Source organism: Sander vitreus, chromosome 4 (assembly GCF_031162955.1).
Source record: "Sander vitreus isolate 19-12246 chromosome 4, sanVit1, whole genome shotgun sequence".
In the NCBI taxonomy this organism is placed as follows: domain Eukaryota; kingdom Metazoa; phylum Chordata; class Actinopteri; order Perciformes; family Percidae; genus Sander; species Sander vitreus.
This window is the reverse complement of record NC_135858.1, coordinates 23,558,913-23,577,597: the sequence shown is the minus strand read 5'-3', so window position 1 is coordinate 23,577,597 and position 18,685 is coordinate 23,558,913. Positions and strand designations below refer to the sequence as shown.

The following is an 18,685-nucleotide window of genomic DNA, read 5'->3' as shown; positions in this document are numbered from 1 at the left end:
TGTCAGTGGCAAAACAAGCACTTTTGTGAAGGTAAATACCAGCTGGACCATTGCCCTATTAACGTACATTGTAGCTTGTTTCGCCGCTGCCGACTGCAGTGATCTCGCTTAATACTGGACCAATGTCAAAGATTGTTGTTCCCATCAGTCACTTAGACACAAAACATAGGAAAATAGGGTCCAGGGTTTCCAGGTTGAAAAAAATGGTAGTTACCCTTTAATGGTGCATTCAGAATCTTTCTCAAACTGCCAAAATGGACTAGAGCGAGTCATATGTTTGTGACTAGTATGTTCCCACCTTTCATGCTTTGTTGAGAAATTGTATGTGCAAATGTGTCGCTAAACTTTTTCCAAAAATGTAATTATAATGGCTTTAACTGACCCCACACAGAGTGAATTTACATACTTTTTTGTTTTGTCTCTGTTGTTGTGTTGTACATATGTTTATACTGATATGGACCTGTGTGCCTGTGTCTGAAATAAAGTTGAATTGAATTTGACATTTTTGTTGACGTAATATTTCAATTGTATAAATATGTTGTCTGTTGCAGCACTTTGATTTATTGTTTATTTCATTTTTAATATTTGTATGTATGCACCAATCACCAAGTTAAATTCATTTAAGTGTTACATAAATCCTATTCGGATTCTGATTGATAAACCAATGAAAAGGTGGCTGCAAATAGCAACAGATGACGTCGACGCCCACTACGTGATTGGCGAAGGTGACGCGCGGGCTGTTGCAACGTCAAACATCGTCCCCCTAGTTGTGCCATGCGCAGTGACGGTTGTTATTGTTGAGCTGGTTGTTATGGCTGGACAAGGCCTCGGACTAAACTGAAAGAGGTACCCCCCCTCGCACCACCCCGTCTCCGCTACGGGACACCCGCCACCCCATGGAGGGCACGGACATGGACGTGGACGCGGAGCTCATGCAGAAGTTCAGCTGCATGGGCACCACGGACAAGGACGTCCTCATTTCGGAGTTTCAGAGGCTGCTAGGCTTTCAGCTCAACCCAGCCGGCTGCGCCTTCTTCCTGGACATGACCAACTGGTGAGTACGGGGATACGAGGGCCTGATCTCGGACAGCAACATGACGCTAACCTAGCAGTATAATTAGCTAGTTAGCTTACGTAAAAATGCTATAAAAATGGAGGTAGACACACACGCTGCTATGTTAATGTTGTTCAAACCCGAGAAGATCATTTTATCATTCCTTCACGGGAAATGGAAAACGGGCAGTTAAGTTGTAGTTAACTACTAACGATCGTTTCGGGGACAAGCGGAAGCGAAACGGTAAAGTTTGCCCCAACTGTGAGTTATTAGCTAGGTGAAATAACTGGAAAAGCAAAAGGCAAGCTGGCTGACTAACTGGCTAATGTAAGTACAGGGAACTCTCAGTGTACATTATCTGCCCTATTACATAATAGTGCCCAGAGCCAGTTAAATCAGGCTCTTCGGGAAGCTACAACTCGAGGCAGAGCCAGCCACTTCACGTCTGATGACGTAACCAGTCGTGATCTGAACGGTTGACAACAAGTGGTCTTTGATCAAATGATACCAAGCTTTTAGTTCATCAGTGGTCGATGGCCTTGATCACGTCTTGTTTGTTACAAGGGAGGACCCACCCAAAACACATTTTTTTTTTTTTTACAACATTAGCACACAGTTCAAAATGATGAACATAAGTGAGAATATTAAGGACAAATTACATAACAAATAAATAAAACAGCAGGAGTACATGTATACACAAATAAAATCATATTCAGTCAGAGGATTCAGGGGAAGAAGTTCTAAAGTTTCCAAAAGCTTTACACTTTTTGTTGTTTAACAAACTGAGTGACATGACCAAATAATTCAGTTCTATGGGAAAAGGTAAACAATTAGGTAATGAATTAGAAAATTTCTGTTTTTGAATAATACATTTGGCATATAGAATAATGAACTCAGGTATTCAAGAGCACCATTATTTGGATTATCATAGAAACCGATGATATCTCTAAGGTTAAACGAGTAGACAGAGTTAGTGGGTTAAAAAAAAGCAAGACTCCAACCTGTTCAAAATCTTAGAAAAAAAACATCTAAAAAAAAAAAATAGGTCAGAAATTGTTTCAATATTCTGTTTACAAAATGTACAGGAAGTGTATTGTTTTGTTCAGGTTCATTTTGGAGTGTGGAATGATGACATCATCACGTGACAGTTGTTGGGTATTTGTGATTAGAGATGATACTGCCTAAAATGCTGGTATCGGTATCGGGAAGTACTGGAGTTTATGCACCGATCCGATACCACGTAATAAAGCCCTAAAGAAAATCTACGTTAAAGTAGTTTATTTATGTTCTTTTCCCGTTATAACTGACTGTCAAACTGCAGAATAAAAGAAAGTTCTGGAGCGTTCATTGTTTGTGTTTGTTCATGTTTCACAAAGACTTTAACCTGAGCCAGACCGACAACAAAGATATAGAAATAATATCACATCCATACAGGGATAGTAGTATACAGTTGTTAAAACATAATAAAATATAGACACACTGGTATCGGATCGGTACTCGGTATCGGCCGATACGCAAGTTCAGGTATCGGAATCGGTATCGGGAAGCAAACAATTGTATCGGGCCATCTCCATTTGTGATACTACTGAAACTAGTTTAATATCCATCCATCCATCTTCGTCCGCTTATCCGGTATCGGGTCGCGGGGGTAGCAGCTCCAACAGGGGACCCCAAACTTCCCTTTCCCGAGCCACATTAACCAGCTCCGACTGGGGGATCCCGAGGCGTTCCCAGGCCAGGTTCCTCCCAGCTGGACGTGCCTGGAACACCTCCCTAGGGAGGCTCACAGGGGGCATCCTTACCAAATGACTAGTTTAATAGTGCTGTGTATATTTTATTTTAATCCAGAGCAGCAATACATTAGCAATTGTCCTAGGAATATTTTTTTAGATTTTTTTTTTTTTTTTCATGTTTTTTTTTATTTGAACAGGATCAGGGTTTCCCCCAAGACATTTTAAGTTGGGAAATCACCTAGGTCCTGATGCATATGTCTCATGATCAGTTAGTTAGCAGATGACACAATAGTCACTTTCATTACAGGTTTTCCACACATTTTACATGCACATATCAGTTTAATAATCATGGTACGTACCATTCAGCCTGTAGAAACAATTGTACGTTATGTCTTCTGTGGCTCTGGAGGAACTTTGTCAAGTCTGAGAAAATATCCCCCGATGATGTCAGTGATGTCATCAAGCATACCTCAATTTGGGCTTGGAGATGACAAATGTATATCAGACAGTCTGCATTACAAACCAGAGGTGTGGAGTTTGACAGACATTGATGTTAACCAAGCAGGACGGGTCCAATGAACGACGTTATTGAGTTGCATTATGATTCCATTTTTTTGCATGACCCGTACTATGTAAGTATGTTTTAAACCAAAAAGCTTTCCAAAACCGTCTATCCGGCAAGTATGCCTACTTTTCACAGCAATTGGCCAGATGTGAACCTGCACCTCTCTCTCAAATTGTATTTTTATTTTTTACACAACTACGTGTGACTTTTGTGCATACAGTGCCTATGAGTAGAGATTGACCCACAGGTCTCCATCTGAACAATTATTGCGTCTTGCCACTAATTTTGTGTTGATCAATCGCTCAGTCACTTAAGCTTTAGTATAAAGCACATGTTTTTTCTCAAATAGAAAAAATGTGAATAACAGAGAGGAGAAGTATTCAGTGTCCCAGGAATTGCTCTGTTGTTAACAGTTGTTATTTTTTTTGTTTTTTCTTTAGATGTTTTGCGTTGAAAGAGACTAATGAATTGTAATTGAGCTATCTAATCTATGTGAATCCTGTTTTAGGATTGATTGTCTTTGTAATTGTCAGATTGGTGGACTCTCACATTTAATGATATAGTTTGTGAGGCAGCAGATTAGGAAGACTGTCCGTCACCTGGACTCCTTGACTCAGCAAGTTTTTAATAAAAAAAAATATGTATATATGATTGTGTATTCAGAACAAGTATTCTAAAGAAACTACAATTTTCGCACAAAGAATACCTTGTCGGTTTTGTTGATGTCATCTTATATTCATAAAGTACATAACCTTGTGGCCAGCGTCACATGTGTGATGCAGACCTCTGTTAATACCATGCCCTTCCTCGTGTGTAACAGGAACCTGCAGGCTGCTATTGGTGCATATTATGACTTTGAAAGTCCCAACATCAACACGCCATCCATGTCCTTTGTTGAAGATGTGACAATTGGGGAAGGAGAGTCTGTTCCTCCAGATACACCGTTCACAAAGACCTGGAGAATACAAAACACAGGTGTGGAGCACGTCACTGCATTCACATGTTCATCTTACACAGTATAAGTTTACAAATCTGTATGTACTATGCACCAGAGCAAATGTCAGTGACAACATTGTGGTTTTGAACTGTGATTTGACTGCACTCACCTTTTGTGGACAATAGGTGCAGAGTCGTGGCCACCTGGGGTTTGTCTCAAATACATTGGTGGGGATCAGTTTGGACATGTAAACACAGTTATGGTAAAGTCACTAGACCCCCAGGAAATATCAGATGTGAGTGTGCAGATGCGAAGTCCCACAGCGCCAGGCATGTACCAGGGCCAGTGGAGGATGTGTACAGCCACCGGATTATTCTATGGCGGTACGAAATTGATTTTAAGACGTTTCTATTTCTATTATTTGTTTCTAATGAGACAAAATATTGGGGCTGCAACTAACATTTATTTTATTTTTCTATTAATGTCAACTTCTGTTAGTTACAATTTCATCAAATGTATCTGAGCCCAAGTCTTTAAATTGCTGGTTTTGTCTGACCAACCACACCAAAACATTCTATTAACACTGATAACACTGAAACAAAGAGGAAATCAGCAAATTGGTTGGTTGGCTCAGTCACATAGTCAGCCCATGTTTGTGAATGCTTGTTTTCTCCACAGATGTAATCTGGGTAATTCTTAGTGTAGAAGTTGGAGGTCTCCTCGGCGTGACCCAGCAGCTGTCCTCCTTTGAGACAGAATTCAATACCCAACCCCAGCGCAATGTGCAGGGAGACTTCAACCCCTTTGCCTCGCCACAGAAGAACAAGCACGACGCCACTGACAGCAGCTTCACAGATCCTGGCGGGGCGTGGGAACGCACGCAAGAGCCAATCCAGCAAGATCAAAATGGACAGTCTCATAATGCTGTAAATAGGGCGTCAAATGGTCTCCAAACCAATCTTTCTGTGGTGACTTATGGTCAGGTATGTATGAATCAAATTTAGGGTTTCACATTTCACAAAGCTAGTACCACTTACAAACCTGCATCACTACATTCATGAGGTTAGCTCATATAAGGAGCCTTTCAGATTTATTGTGTGTGTGCATGTGCAGTGTTCATGAAACCTACATCATGTCAGTGGGACACGCTTCCATCTACAGTATTCAGTTGCTCCACTGGTGTGGTATGTTAAGTGCTTCTTTAACTCGTATAGTCGTCGTTAACATGATCCTGTTTAAATCGGTCTAAAATAAAAACCACTACAGCTAGAGCATTCATTGTTCTTGCAGCAGAAAGCACAGGCTTCTGTCTGTCGCGCCATTACGCTGCACGTTACGTGACGTCCGATTCAAAACAGGCTGACAACTAGCAATGGCAACAGAGTATTTCCCCGTAATGGCCGCGGGAGATCATTGTTAACATGATCGTGTATAAAACAATGTAAAATTAAAACCCTAACAGCTAGAGCATTCATTCCTTTTTTTCAGCACAAAGCTAAGGCGTTCCCATCATCACTTTGTACGCTTGTGACGACGTCACCACGTTTTGTGATGTCCGGTGCAAAACTACAGGCGAATCATCTCTATTGTAGAGGAAACTATCAAAATGCCTTTACACTATGCTCATGAAAATGAGTATATTGGTATATCGGTACCGGTATCGAAACATTTTGAACGATACCCAGCCCTAGTGTTAAGAAATATTTTGTTCATGTTTCTACATTTAGAAATCTTTTGGATCAATATGTTAATTTAGTCAAATTTGATGAAAACACAATTTTTTCATCAAAAAACCCTTCCCGGCTGACCGTCGGCCGGGAAGGGTGAGCAACGATGGTGCACACAACTGACTTTTACATTTACTCAGAGTACATTTTAACTGACCTACTTTTTACTTGTTATTCAAGTAAATTTATACTCAAGTACTTGAGTATAATTTCGTTAAAGTAGCAGTACTTTGACTTATGTACAGTCTTCCACCTCTGCTGACTTGTTATCCAGGGCCACCAAAAAAGGTCAACATTTCTATTTTTCTAACAACGTATGCTATGTTCACACTAAACATGACGTCAAAAGCTACAAAACGGCCAAGCGTGGCCAGCTACACTGTCGCAGAGTCACTGTTGAAGTGTTCTTCAAGCGCTCATTTCGTTTCACATTTCGCGGCTCTACTGCATCCCCGTGTGCACCGCAATACACAGAAAGCTAGCATAGCGTCAGCTAATTTAGTTAAATAACACAGCTAGCCCTGTGTGTTTAAAAAAAAAAACAACACATCAGTGGTTGGCACTTCACCACATCATTGGAGCGCTGAAGAAAGTTGGGGACAGCTCAACATTGATATGTAGTGCGTCATGCCCATCACACAGTGACAAGTGTTGGGCGTCAGTATGTAGCTTCATGTAGGGCTGGGCAATATATCGACATCGATTATGAGGCTGGACATCGTCTTAAATTTTGGATATCGTGATAGGACACAAGTGTTGTCTTTTCCTGGTTTTAAAGGCTGCCTTACAGTAAAGTGATGTACTTTTCTGAACTTACTAGACTTACTAGCTGTTTTTATTGTTTGCCTTTACCCACTTAAGTCATTGTATCTTATCATTATTGGTGATTATTTATCAAAACTCTCATTGTGTTAATATTTTGTGAAAGCACCAATAGTCAACCCTACAATATTGCCACAACATCGACATTGATGTGTTTGGTCATAAATATCGTGATATTTGATTTTCTCCATATTGCTCAGGTCTAACTTCATGTCACTGACTTCCATTGAAAATGACTTGTATCCTGTTGCATTGTTGTGTCATAGTGTGAACACAGCATTCGTTTTAGATGATCTACCTCAAAAACTAATGTTCAAATTCCAGGGAGCCCCAGCTGCACTTTGAGATTAATATAAAGCCTCTATATTAATATAGCCTTTCCTTAAACTCCACGCTCAGGCCAAATTTAACATTCTTTGGCCCACTGGTGGTACCTTAGCAAAGGGTCTCATTCATCCAACTGTTTTCTGGTGTATAATGATCATTACAGCCTACTGAGGTGGCCACCGTGGCTTTCAGTTTTGTTAAAATTGCTATCAAAGAGGATGTTAATGTCAAAGATGAACTGTGACTAAGGGTGCGATGATGAAGTATTTTACTGCCCTCACGTGAGTATTGCTATTATTAGTTTGTGAAGTGCTTACCTTGCAAATTCATTGTGACACGTGTGACACATTGTGACACGTGACGTGTGTCAGGAAAATCTATAGCTTCTTTAAACCAAGTTTATGGTTTCCGTTGAGGAAAAGTCCATCAACACTCCATCTACCTGTAAGTGTAAGAGCTCAACTGAATCTCTCAGGCCACATTATTGCATGTAGTAGTATCACCTCATGCCTGTCATCGCTGAGACTGTATTCAGAGTTTCAGCTCATAGCCTTTCCTGGATGGCTAAACTGGAGTATCGAGAACCACTTAGCTTTGTCATCCTGTCTGGGCATTTAAATAAGACAATTATTCAAAAGGCCGATAACTGAGCTGCTTCCTACAGGTAATGCAGGTTTTGTTACTGCCCTGAAACTGATGGTCACAGCAGACAGTGGTGCAGCTCCTGCATACAGTACATACCACACTAAAGTTTTTCACATGTAGCTCCTGTTTCCATGTGCCTCCTGGTTTCTAATTACTTCAAAATGTAACTTTCATCTTCACATATATGCTCACTTTCATTCTGTATAAACTACTCTAATACCCTTTCTGTCATTTTTTTCCCCCCAGGGTATTCATGGACCGTATCCATTTGGACAGAGCTAGAATGACAAAGAGCCCCTCCCCACATCACACCATGGTGGATGATGAGATTAACACCCTGGGAGTCCTTAAATGCAGAGGAGTCGGACAGGGCGGGTGGAGGAACTGTTGTTTTATATTGACTCATGACAACCTTCTCCTCAACCCTGTGGTCCTTTCCACAGAAACACAAACTACAGTGAGGGGATGGATTACATCCGCTACAGTGAAACATCCCACCTGACATCAACACCCGGATTCGCATGTGTGAATGCTTCATTGAAGAGTGCTATAAAACCTTACAAATAGATACACAGAACTATTTTTATTTCCACTGTAAAACACGCCTAATTAAAGGGAAAATCAACCTCTGAACAACCTACATACAATTTAGTATTCCCATGGACAAATGAATACTTTGTTTCAGGGTTCCTACACAGGTCTGGAAATTTGGGAAAATTGCTGAGAATAGTCCAAAATTAATGTGATCATTGATAATCGTGAGGCCTTGAAAAGTGTCCAATCTGGTATTATTTCAAACCGCTTGTGAGCTATTAAAAAAACAAACAAGTGTGCTTAAAAATACTCTGAGAACATATGATGGACTGTCTTGTTTCAAGTATTTTTGTGGAGAATAGTTGGATTTATGCCTGAAAGGACTAAAAGTTACCACCATTATTTGTTTTTGTATTACATTTACTCAAAAGTTACTGTTGTAAACAGCGTTCCCCTTTTCAGGCTAAAAGTAAGCAGTTCAAATAACACGTGGCTCCGAAAAAAGTATTATTATTTTTTTTTTTATACTCGCACAAAGACATTAACAAGACTAACAAAAAATAAATAACAATTGTCAGACTTATTGGACCATTTCTTGCATTACTCACTGTTGGTAACCGAAAAACATCTTTGACACATTTGAAATTAAGTAACACAATTACATTGCTCTCAGGAGTCCACCATCTGTGTAATTACAGTAAAAAACAAACCCATGTTTATCATGTCTGAAAGAAGTATTGGTTTCCAAACACTAATCACACATATTGAACACCACATGTTCACATTCAAAAATATTCAAGGATGGGGCAAATATACTCCATTTCCACTTTTGCAAAGAAAATATGGACCATGCCTGTGTAGGAACCCTGTCTCTCCCAAAGATAAAATCCAGGGAACCACGACACTAATCTGTTCTGTCTGCAGGTTTCCCGCTTCAGACTGTATGGGATGTGTGTGTGTGTGTGTGTATATGTGTGGGTTTTTTAGGGTAGGTTTTTGCTTTAAATAGATGCTGAAGCGCAAAAGGATGCAAGTGAGTTTACGCAAGTGAGCTGTGAGGAAGGGTTTAAAAAAAGCCATCTAAATCTATTTTGCCTGGTGAGAGACTGCAGTTGTGTGTGTGTGTGTGTGTGTGTGTGTGTGTGTGTGTGTGTGTCACACGCACGCGCCTGTTAAGTGTGCATGTATGTTATGGTTTCTCTTTGGATTTAACTGACATAAAAATGGTGTATACTACTTGGGCAAAGGATGACATGTCTATTCACATACAGATCGACATGGAGAGAGCTTTACTGGCCGTGTACCTTTGAAGTATTGTTGAGTGATTCGGCACCGTTTGGATGAAGTGACTCACTAACTGCCCTTATTATTTATTTGATGTCTTGTTGTGCGCTGCGGATGCAAAAAGTCCCATATATATAGCCAGCAGGTGGTGCTAAAAATCTGATTTCTTCAACTCCACATCATGCTAAGTACATAAAAGAATGATAAGTTGTAGTCTGAGACTATTTGAATATGAAAATTAATGGTTTGCATCAGCTTCATTGGCACTGATATTCTGTTACTGCTATTTGCACAACACTGTCCGCCACTTCTGAGGAAGAAACGTGAAATTATTTTTGGCTTTTTGTGGATTGTGATACCAGCATTTTCCCAAAGGTTCTATTGGTTTGTTTTGCTTATCTGCTCTCCCCTAAAGGCCTATGTTCTTCACAGCTTTAAAGTTTGTTTTCAAAGTGTTAACCACAAAGTTTTAAACGTTAGTTTCATCACTGCACCGGTGATTTCTGACTTTAAAAATGAAGATTGGCTGATGTTTACATTGATCACACATTTAGGATTTGCATACCTGGAAATTAGTTATACAGGCTGTCTTCTATCACACCTTAATTTTTACTTCAGCTCTGCTATGTTCATTATGTCAGACAGTGCATTCCATCATGTAGTTTGGGCTTAAAAAGAAAATGGGAGAAGTTGACTCCACGATGGTGTTACAATTTTTTCTAGGAGGACATTTTCATTTATCAAACTTGTTGTAGTTATGATCAGTTACATGTTATTCATCATGATCTTTAGAGTTTATTGCTTCTATGATCATGTGTATCCCGTTTGTACAGTTCACCAGCATTCTGTGTTGCAGCGCTGCTGTATTTGTATTGAATCAACTGATGGTCCTCCCAAACAGTATACACTGTTCTGCGTTGCCTCTTTTAGTCACGTCAGTCCTTTTTTTTTTTGTGTGTGTGTGCTTCCTTCCTTCTTGTGAGCTTGCTTGTGTGTGTTTTGTTGTGTGAGAGAGACAGATGGTAAGAAATCTGAATATTGCTGGATTCATTGTCTAGTTTTAGTTTGTGACTGTACGGATTTGAGATGGGTGGTATGGTGAGTGGATGAGATGAACGTTTACATAGTCCTTAAATAGCACATTTATCTGAAGAGAAACTGTCAAAATAAAGCTTTCCCCCCTGTATCTATAATTAAGCATTTGTATGATTAAATTAACACTGAAACAATGAGTATGAGTATGTTTTACTTCCTCTGCTTTAAATGACTCCCTTCTCAGCCAATATACTCTAATTGTAAAGCTGCTGTGCCAGCAATTTCAGTACATCCTGTGCTACCTAGTAAAATGTCTTGACAAATCTTGGATGGATTGCTGAAATTAATTTTGTATAGATATTAATGGTGCCTAAAGGATGAATCTTAATGACTTTGGTGATCCCCTGGCTTTTCCTCTATAGTGCCACCATGAGGATATTTGTCGTTTTTGTGAAATGTCTCAAAAAACTATTGAATGGACTAATGGATTTCCATGAAATTTGTTAGATATTCATGGTGCCCAGTTTATCAATTCATTCAAACAAATGGCATCCCCTAAGCCTCTGCTGTACTAAGTGTTCAGTGCTGATTAGCAAATGTTAGCATTCTTAAACAAGAACAAAACAAACTAATCTGTTGAACATGGTAAACATTAGCATGTTGTCATTGTTAGCATGCTAATGTTAGCATTTAGCTCAAAGCACAGATGTGCCTTAAGTACAGCCTTTGTTTGTGTTTTAAAGGGGACGTGAAAAAGTCACCTTTTCAATGCATACATTTGGGTATCTGGAGGGCCTACCAACCCACACACTGAAATAAGACATCCCAGTCAGTTTGCTGACTCTATATGCTGATAAGAAAACATGGGATTCAACAAGCTAATATTTGGCTCCTCTTCCTATGTCACAAGCTCATATGCCCCCCACCCCCCTCATCTAAGTATCTCCACCCAAGGCTTGAGAACTATCTTAGCAAAAGTTTGCCATATTTTTTCGCAAGCCAATCACAGCAGACTGGGCTTTTTTGGGAAGAGGACTTAAACAGTGTTATAGACAGAGGGCGAATACAGGTACAGTATATTTAGAATGACCGTATGTGAAATAAAATGTGTTTTTTGAACATTAAAGCATTTTAGAAACCCAAAATACACATGAACCTTAAATGAACATATGTCTTCTCTAGGTTTTATATTTTACCTTTCAAATATGCTAAATATAAGAGATTTGTGTACATGTATTTATTGACTCCGTCCTTATCTATTTCGATAGTATCTCTCCTATGCATAGGTCTCCAGTATGTGGTTTGTTTTGATTAGCGAAATGTGACTAATTGCAGCTAGCATGTTATGAATTGGGTGAAACAGCCTCCAGGTTGGTAGCTAAAATTAAGCTAACCCATAATGCCAATGCTAATTATTTAAAGCAACACAAGAGAACTTTTCCCGTTTCGGTCCCCCTACAGGTTGGAAGCGGAATTGTCCATTTATGTCTCATTCGAACTACAGAGCCGCTACCCGATCTGGCAAACTTTCATAGTGCGGTTATAGCCGGTAGAGGGCCGCAAAGCGAATGGAGAAGTGCTGTCCACCCTGTTACGAGTTGATGAACCACTGAAACGATTTTGGAAACATTATTTTAAGTTACAAAAAGTTATCTAGCTTTGCTTTAAAATCTAAAAACAAAGTGTACTTTTACAATGGTTGTTAAATGAGCAACCATTGTAAAAGTACACTTTGCTGTATATTATTAACAATGTTAATATACAGTAAAGTCTTTGGCTGATGGAATGACGAGATGTAAAGACAGAATCTTTGGTTTTTGCTGTTATTCAAAAACTTCTTTAAAAGGTAACCAAACAAGCTATCAGACAGTGTCTCATACTGACCCAATGATATACACAGCCTTCCCACGGAAGTGTTATAATTCATGACCAAATATTCAAATTCCTGTTTGTTTAGTAGGTAACACTAGACTCTTTCTACATTCATAGATTTCCAAAGAAAGATGCACACATACCATATGCAAGTATCTGTTACCTAAAGTCCGTGGAAAGCTTCTCGCTCAGGCTCCTATGGCCTTGAAACTCAAAATGAATAGTTTTGCACAAATATTCATTAGTTGGTCTTTTAGGTGCACATCCTCCACTACATGGACATGAAATATTAAGTAAGGACATCATTCTTTAACAATTCCCACTTTGGTAATCAACATGACAGCTTGACTGTTTGTTTACGTTATGAGACAGTGCATCTTGTGTGCGTGTGATGTCCATGTGCATGCGGGTGGAAAGCACTGAGGCGATTATTTGAATGATGCTTGGGTAGACATCATGTGACAGGGTAACTGAGGACAAATATTGACTTTTGTTTCAGCGTAAATCCTCCAAAGCTTTATCATATCTGTGATCTCTCATAGCATTTGAGTCAATAGGTTTGTTTTGTTAACAATGGATAACTGGCCATCATTATGTCAAGTCAAACAGACCTTTAGCTCGAGGCCTCGAGAGCATAAGAGTGAAGGAATGAAGAGATGGACGGTGGAAAGCAAACTATAAAATACTGTCTGCATTGTACTGTATATGTAGGTCCTTTGTCATTGTGGACAAGCACTCTAGTGCTTTTTAGTAATTTATTAACTTCAGTGAAAAAGAAAATTGTCGTGCAGAGAAAATGAATGGATGTCGGGGTCAAAAAACAAAAGTTAAATATAAAAACGTGTATGTTTTTGATCCATTTGTGCATATTCCTATTCAGGATCACAGGAGGTTTAAAATTTAAATGTAAATAAAATGTTTAATGAAGAAGTGGTTGCTGCAGTTAAATGCTTACTTAACATATATTCTGTTTATTGCACAGCAAACACCACTCACTAAAATGCATGCTTGACTTCACGGCAGTGATATTAGATTTTACTTCCTCAAAATAAACAATTTAAGATCAAATTCTAAAATTTGACTGTCACATTGACTCATTCAGTACAATGCAAAAACTGTACAGTGGGTCTGACGGGTCAAGTGGTGCAGTCTGGGATGGAGACAGGAAGCAGCCGTGTGTTTTCATACATCATCTGGTTGATAGAGTTCCTACTGCCTCGGAGGTATTAATGTAATTAGAGATGTTATTATTCTGGGTGGGGAGCGCTGTGGGCATCATAAATGATGACTAACGTGAACAAGAACAATAGAAGATCATTTACTCAAGTTAAACACGAGTTACTGCAATGAAATAATATTGCATAAGTAATATTCCTCATTCAAAATTCCCTAGTACAAAATGTGCAGAAGAATTATTATCAAAATAAGTACAAAGTATAAAATCTGGCCTCTTTCAGAGTAATCTTGAATCATTAACAGCATTTTAATGTTGTAACTGGTCCAGGTGCCAAGTTTTACAATATCATATACTCCCCATAGCAATATATAGCCTCTATAGCAAGGCAACATGTTTGATCATGACAAGTTTTACCTGTAAAATCTTTATCTCCAGAGGTAAACTACAGCTGTTGGGTAATTATAGTTGATTAAAATGCATATCCGTCTTTAACGTAGCAGAGTGGAAGTATAAAGTTGCACAAAAAATACTGAACTAAAGTAAGCGTGGGGAGTGTGTGGTAGCAGTGGTCTAGTCTAATGTATTGTAGTGGGTATACTGTACTGTATATGTATGGACCTATATATATATGGGCCAGAAGGGGGGTCCGGGTGTCCTCCCCCAGGGAAATTTTGAGCGTCAAAGACTTCAATTCCTGCATTCTGACACACTTTTATGCACCAATTTTACGGTGGAAATACCTTTATTTAGCATATGTGAAGAAGAAAAACACATGGTATTTCAAAATATATCAAAATTATAATGGAAGTGCCATTGCGCATTTTTAAGTGGGTATATGGAAATCCTGGATCTTTCTTAGTGGGTAGACTGCGTATACCTGTGTCTCACGTAGACTACACCACTGTGTGGTAGAGAGTAAGAGTAGAGCTGTAATCGGGCCTTAAAAGTTAGGCCCAACAAGGCCCGAACCTGACAAGTACATTTTGATTGACAGTTTTTTAAAAGCCTGAACTCTTTTACAGCTCGACATTATTCAGATGTGAACACGCACACAGCTCTTTTGCCTTTTGTCAAGAATGAGTCGTCATATTACATTTTTTAACATCATTTATTCATGACTAACATAGGCTATAGGCCAGAAGTATTGGAAGTTGAAACAAAGAAATAAAATAAGTCCTCCAGAGGCCAGCCTCCGTTTCACCTCCTCAGCATCCATTTTCGCACTAATCAAAACGCATCACCTGACCGCTCATTTACCATGCAACCCGGAGCGCAACCCGGAGCGCAAGCCCGAGCTCGGCCCGAGCCTGTGTAAAATGATAGAAATTAACCTCGGGTTCGGGCAAAGATCTTCAGCTCTAAGTGAGAGAGTGACGGCGATTAGCTTAGGAGCGAGTAGCGACTCTAGAGTCAGAGAAACAAAGTGTCTCCCCTGTTCTTTCTGACTATGGTCGGAAATCTGTAGCAGGAAAATTTAACCCTCTCCTTGATTTCATGTTGTTTATGGAGAAGGAGAACCAGGAAATGAGTAGGGGGGAAATGCAACGCTACCAAGCCATGGCCAAGCGACGTGCGTCGCCGCGATGTGTAGTTACATTTTTCGAGAATTGCCCCACGTACCTACATATGTACCCATGGCGTAGATTTAACGCAGAAGCATAAATCACGCTTAAGTCCTGCTGCAAAATGTCTGTAATCTTCTTCTGTGATCGTTTTGTAAAGCACACTGTGACTCAAATGTCACAGCTGTTTCATGTCATATTTATTTGATGGGATTGGGCTATCAATAATCTATACATTTACAATGTACTCCTCTTGTAGTAACTACTAATACCTCTTTCCAACTGATCAAAAAACCCACTAACATCTGGATTTTGTCTACAGTTGGGAAGGTTACGATCGACATTCATTAATTTAAATGACTCTGCAGTAGTTAGGTATTTATTGGCCCCAGCTCCGATCGGCAGTGATGGAAACAGGAAAACCAGATGGAAATGCTAATTTTCATCTTTTTTCTGGCACAATTCTATGACGTGTGTCGCCTTCGTCTGTAACTTCTGTCATCACAGCCACCAACTCTGTCCGTCTCAGCCCCAGCAGCGCTCAGACATTGTTCCAAATTAGTCAGCACCAAGTTTGAAAGAGAGACTGAATTACTAACATAGCCCATAGGCCTATAACAAAGAATCTAAGGAGTCTAACCTATTTTAGTGGTTTTACCAGCGTTTAAAAAAACCTGCATTTAAAATCTGATTTTGGTGGCTAAAGGGTATAACTGTTGGATGCCTTAATGTAATGTTGTTTGTGGTTTCAGGTTTCTTTGGATTGGATCCATACATCAAAAGTTTTCTTTGCCTGAAAGAACCCCAAAAGGTGTTAAAAAGGTGTGAAGCTTTTGAACTTCTTGTTTGTCTAGTTTCTATTTCAATTCAGGAACACAATCATCAGCAGTAATATATTCCAGAAGGGATACTCTTGTGCAATCTGCCTCCTATGTCATTCACCTGCACAGACATGTAATACACTTTTCACCCTGAGGCAGGACGTGTACCTCATTTTCATCAAGTGTTGGTGAATACAGTTGCTGTGTAACTACATTGTTCTCTGAAGAGGACTTCTGTGTTTTGGGATTTTCTTATGTTGAGAGAAGTTCTACCTTTAACTCCAGAGATTCATAATTTCAGCAATTACTTAACCTTCTTCAGCTAAATGTGTCTCATGCTGTGTGTCGTCAGTCTCATGCAGGATGCTTTCAGAAGTGAAATCTCCAGGTTGATGCTTGTCAAAAAGGGCACCAGTGGTATCGGTTATCAGCACTTGACGCATTGTGATTGTCTATCTGGTTTTCTGGACATATCTATTATTGCATTCAACAGTTCCAACTTAACCTTATTTTTTTATTTTTGCTGACCCAGCCCTTTGTCTGGTGACATGCAAAGATGCATCCGGTAAAAGTTTGACTACTGTCTATTAAAATAATAAATGGGATGTCATGTGATCATGATTTAAAACTGTAACTTTCCTCATGTGCAAACAACAAAGATGACAAATCAGTCTAGACTGGCATTTGTCAAGTTGTTTCTATTGTTGGTCTGCAGGGGAAAATGTCAATAATGAAATAACATGAAACCCAAATGATTAAGCACTGTCAGGTGGAATTCCATCCCTACAACTTTAATACTTCTTTCTTCATTGTTCATTTCTGCCTTGAGTGAATGTAAATGTCATGACACTAATAATTGATAAATTAGGAACTTTTTTTGTTTTGTTTTTAGGCTAATTTTTTATTACTTTTCTAATCAATATCATTAAAGCAGCAGCTATAATCAATATTTGTCTATTAACAGTGGATCACATGGCTACATGTATATGAAAGTTATGAACCACTCTAGTTAACATTTTATTTAAATTATTTCATTTCATTTCATTTTAATTATCACCCGACTCTGCACTTCTCCTCGGCTCCAAAATAACGTCTTTCAGCTTGTTATTTTGGTTTATTCACTCTCACCGCTCTCATAAGCCTTGTTTTCATTGGGCATGCCATTGACATGCTCATACATGGGTCGCGTGTATGGCAGTTGTTTTGTTTAGTGAAATGCATTGAAATTGATGGGAGAAGGAATTATCCTCCTTTCTTCCTATTTCTTTATATTCTTTCTTTGGCACTTTTTTATGCTTGATGAAAAGTGCTTATTGTTCCGTATGTGTATCACAGTTTTGTGTCAAAAAACTCACAAATACATACATTTTAAATGCTCTATTTGAATCCACAATCACATTACAAGTATGCAGGAGTTTACATAGATTTTGTGACACTTATGGGCCTAGAAAACACCGCCTGCATCACACAGCTAGCTACCTTTTAAGGTCCTTTCAGACTAAAGGCGGTCCATGATGGCACCACCGTTGAGCGCTGCAGCACAGTTTAGATGGGTGCTGAACCCAGCAGCAAGCGCAGTGCAAATCACGTTCGGTCTGAAAGGCCTATTAGAGTTGACATGGAACAAAAAACTGTCTAGCTCTTCTTTTCGGTGGCCTGCCGATCATTCAGCTTGTGAACATGCCCAACACTGACAAACATCGGTAAGCTACCTCTGATCTACTGTACATATTATAGATGACTGTGTTTTGCAACTATAGGGACCGGTATATGATTAGTTTATCAGAAAGAGCTTCATCCATGCACAGATAAAAAAGCCATCTCAAGGATTAAAACTCCTCCACACACTTCCACCACTGCATGTCATGTCTGTCCCTTATATGACATATGGTAACACTATTCCGTCTTTTGTGTTTTTTTGCACATCTGCAGGATCAGGCATGTCACTGCAGCGCTAACTGTTTTATAGGCATAATGCATTGGCAAGCTGCCCAGCTGTTGAAGTGGAACATCAGGAAATGGATCTTGACTCCATCTCAAACTGTTAAATGCATCGCTGTCAATAAACCTCTTTGTCTGTTTTGAGAGAAAGTCATCTAATAGGGCTCCATTACTCATAATGTGCTGTTGAAATGTAATTAGTTGTATACATTAATGACATGTATTCTATCAGCAGCAGGTATTTATTCAGTACATAGTACAGTGTACATAGTACAGTTCATACAACTCAGGTGGTTCATTGACACGTTTACCCTAGTAGGGACACCTGCACAAGCGTTATGTCGAGATCACAGTTGACAAATTATGGCTTTGTATTTGACATCCAGTCTGTAGCTTCTTTTCTTATCATCTTTGAACCATGAGATTGTTGTTCTAGAGCCAAGGAAAAGGTCAAACACTTGTTGAAGAAACTGCCATGCAAATTTTGTTGATGGACTGGATATGGATAAAGCCAAAAGCAAACAGACGTTTTCTCTTCATAGAAATATGCAATTATTTCTTTTAATATGAGTCAAATATTACAGTACAGCCAGTTTTAATTACAAGGTAATTAAACTGTGTAACAAGTCATGAATTACAAATTGTTCTG

General features: G+C 39.2%; 1 protein-coding gene across 1 annotated transcript; it reads left to right on the top strand.

The window, feature by feature from the left end:
- The first annotated feature begins 758 nt into the window (after positions 1 to 758).
- Positions 759 to 10,860, top strand: ilrun (inflammation and lipid regulator with UBA-like and NBR1-like domains). Its single transcript, XM_078249076.1, has 5 exons — positions 759 to 1,054; positions 4,173 to 4,327; positions 4,475 to 4,672; positions 4,968 to 5,272; positions 8,057 to 10,860. The coding sequence occupies exons 1-5, from the start codon at positions 897 to 899 to the stop codon at positions 8,090 to 8,092; spliced, it is 852 nt and encodes a 283-aa protein (XP_078105202.1). The 5' UTR covers positions 759 to 896; the 3' UTR covers positions 8,093 to 10,860.
- Positions 10,861 to 18,685: the final 7,825 nt, after the last annotated feature.

Excerpts from the sequence above, each read along its gene's own strand:
- ilrun (XM_078249076.1), top strand. The coding sequence starts at position 897 with ATGGAGGGCACGGACATGGACGTGGACGCGGAGCTCATGCAGAAGTTC. Across the intron at positions 4,673-4,967 it reads CACCGGATTATTCTATGGCG|ATGTAATCTGGGTAATTCTT; the intron begins GTACGAAATTGA and ends TTTTCTCCACAG. Across the intron at positions 5,273-8,056 it reads CTGTGGTGACTTATGGTCAG|GGTATTCATGGACCGTATCC; the intron begins GTATGTATGAAT and ends TTTTCCCCCCAG.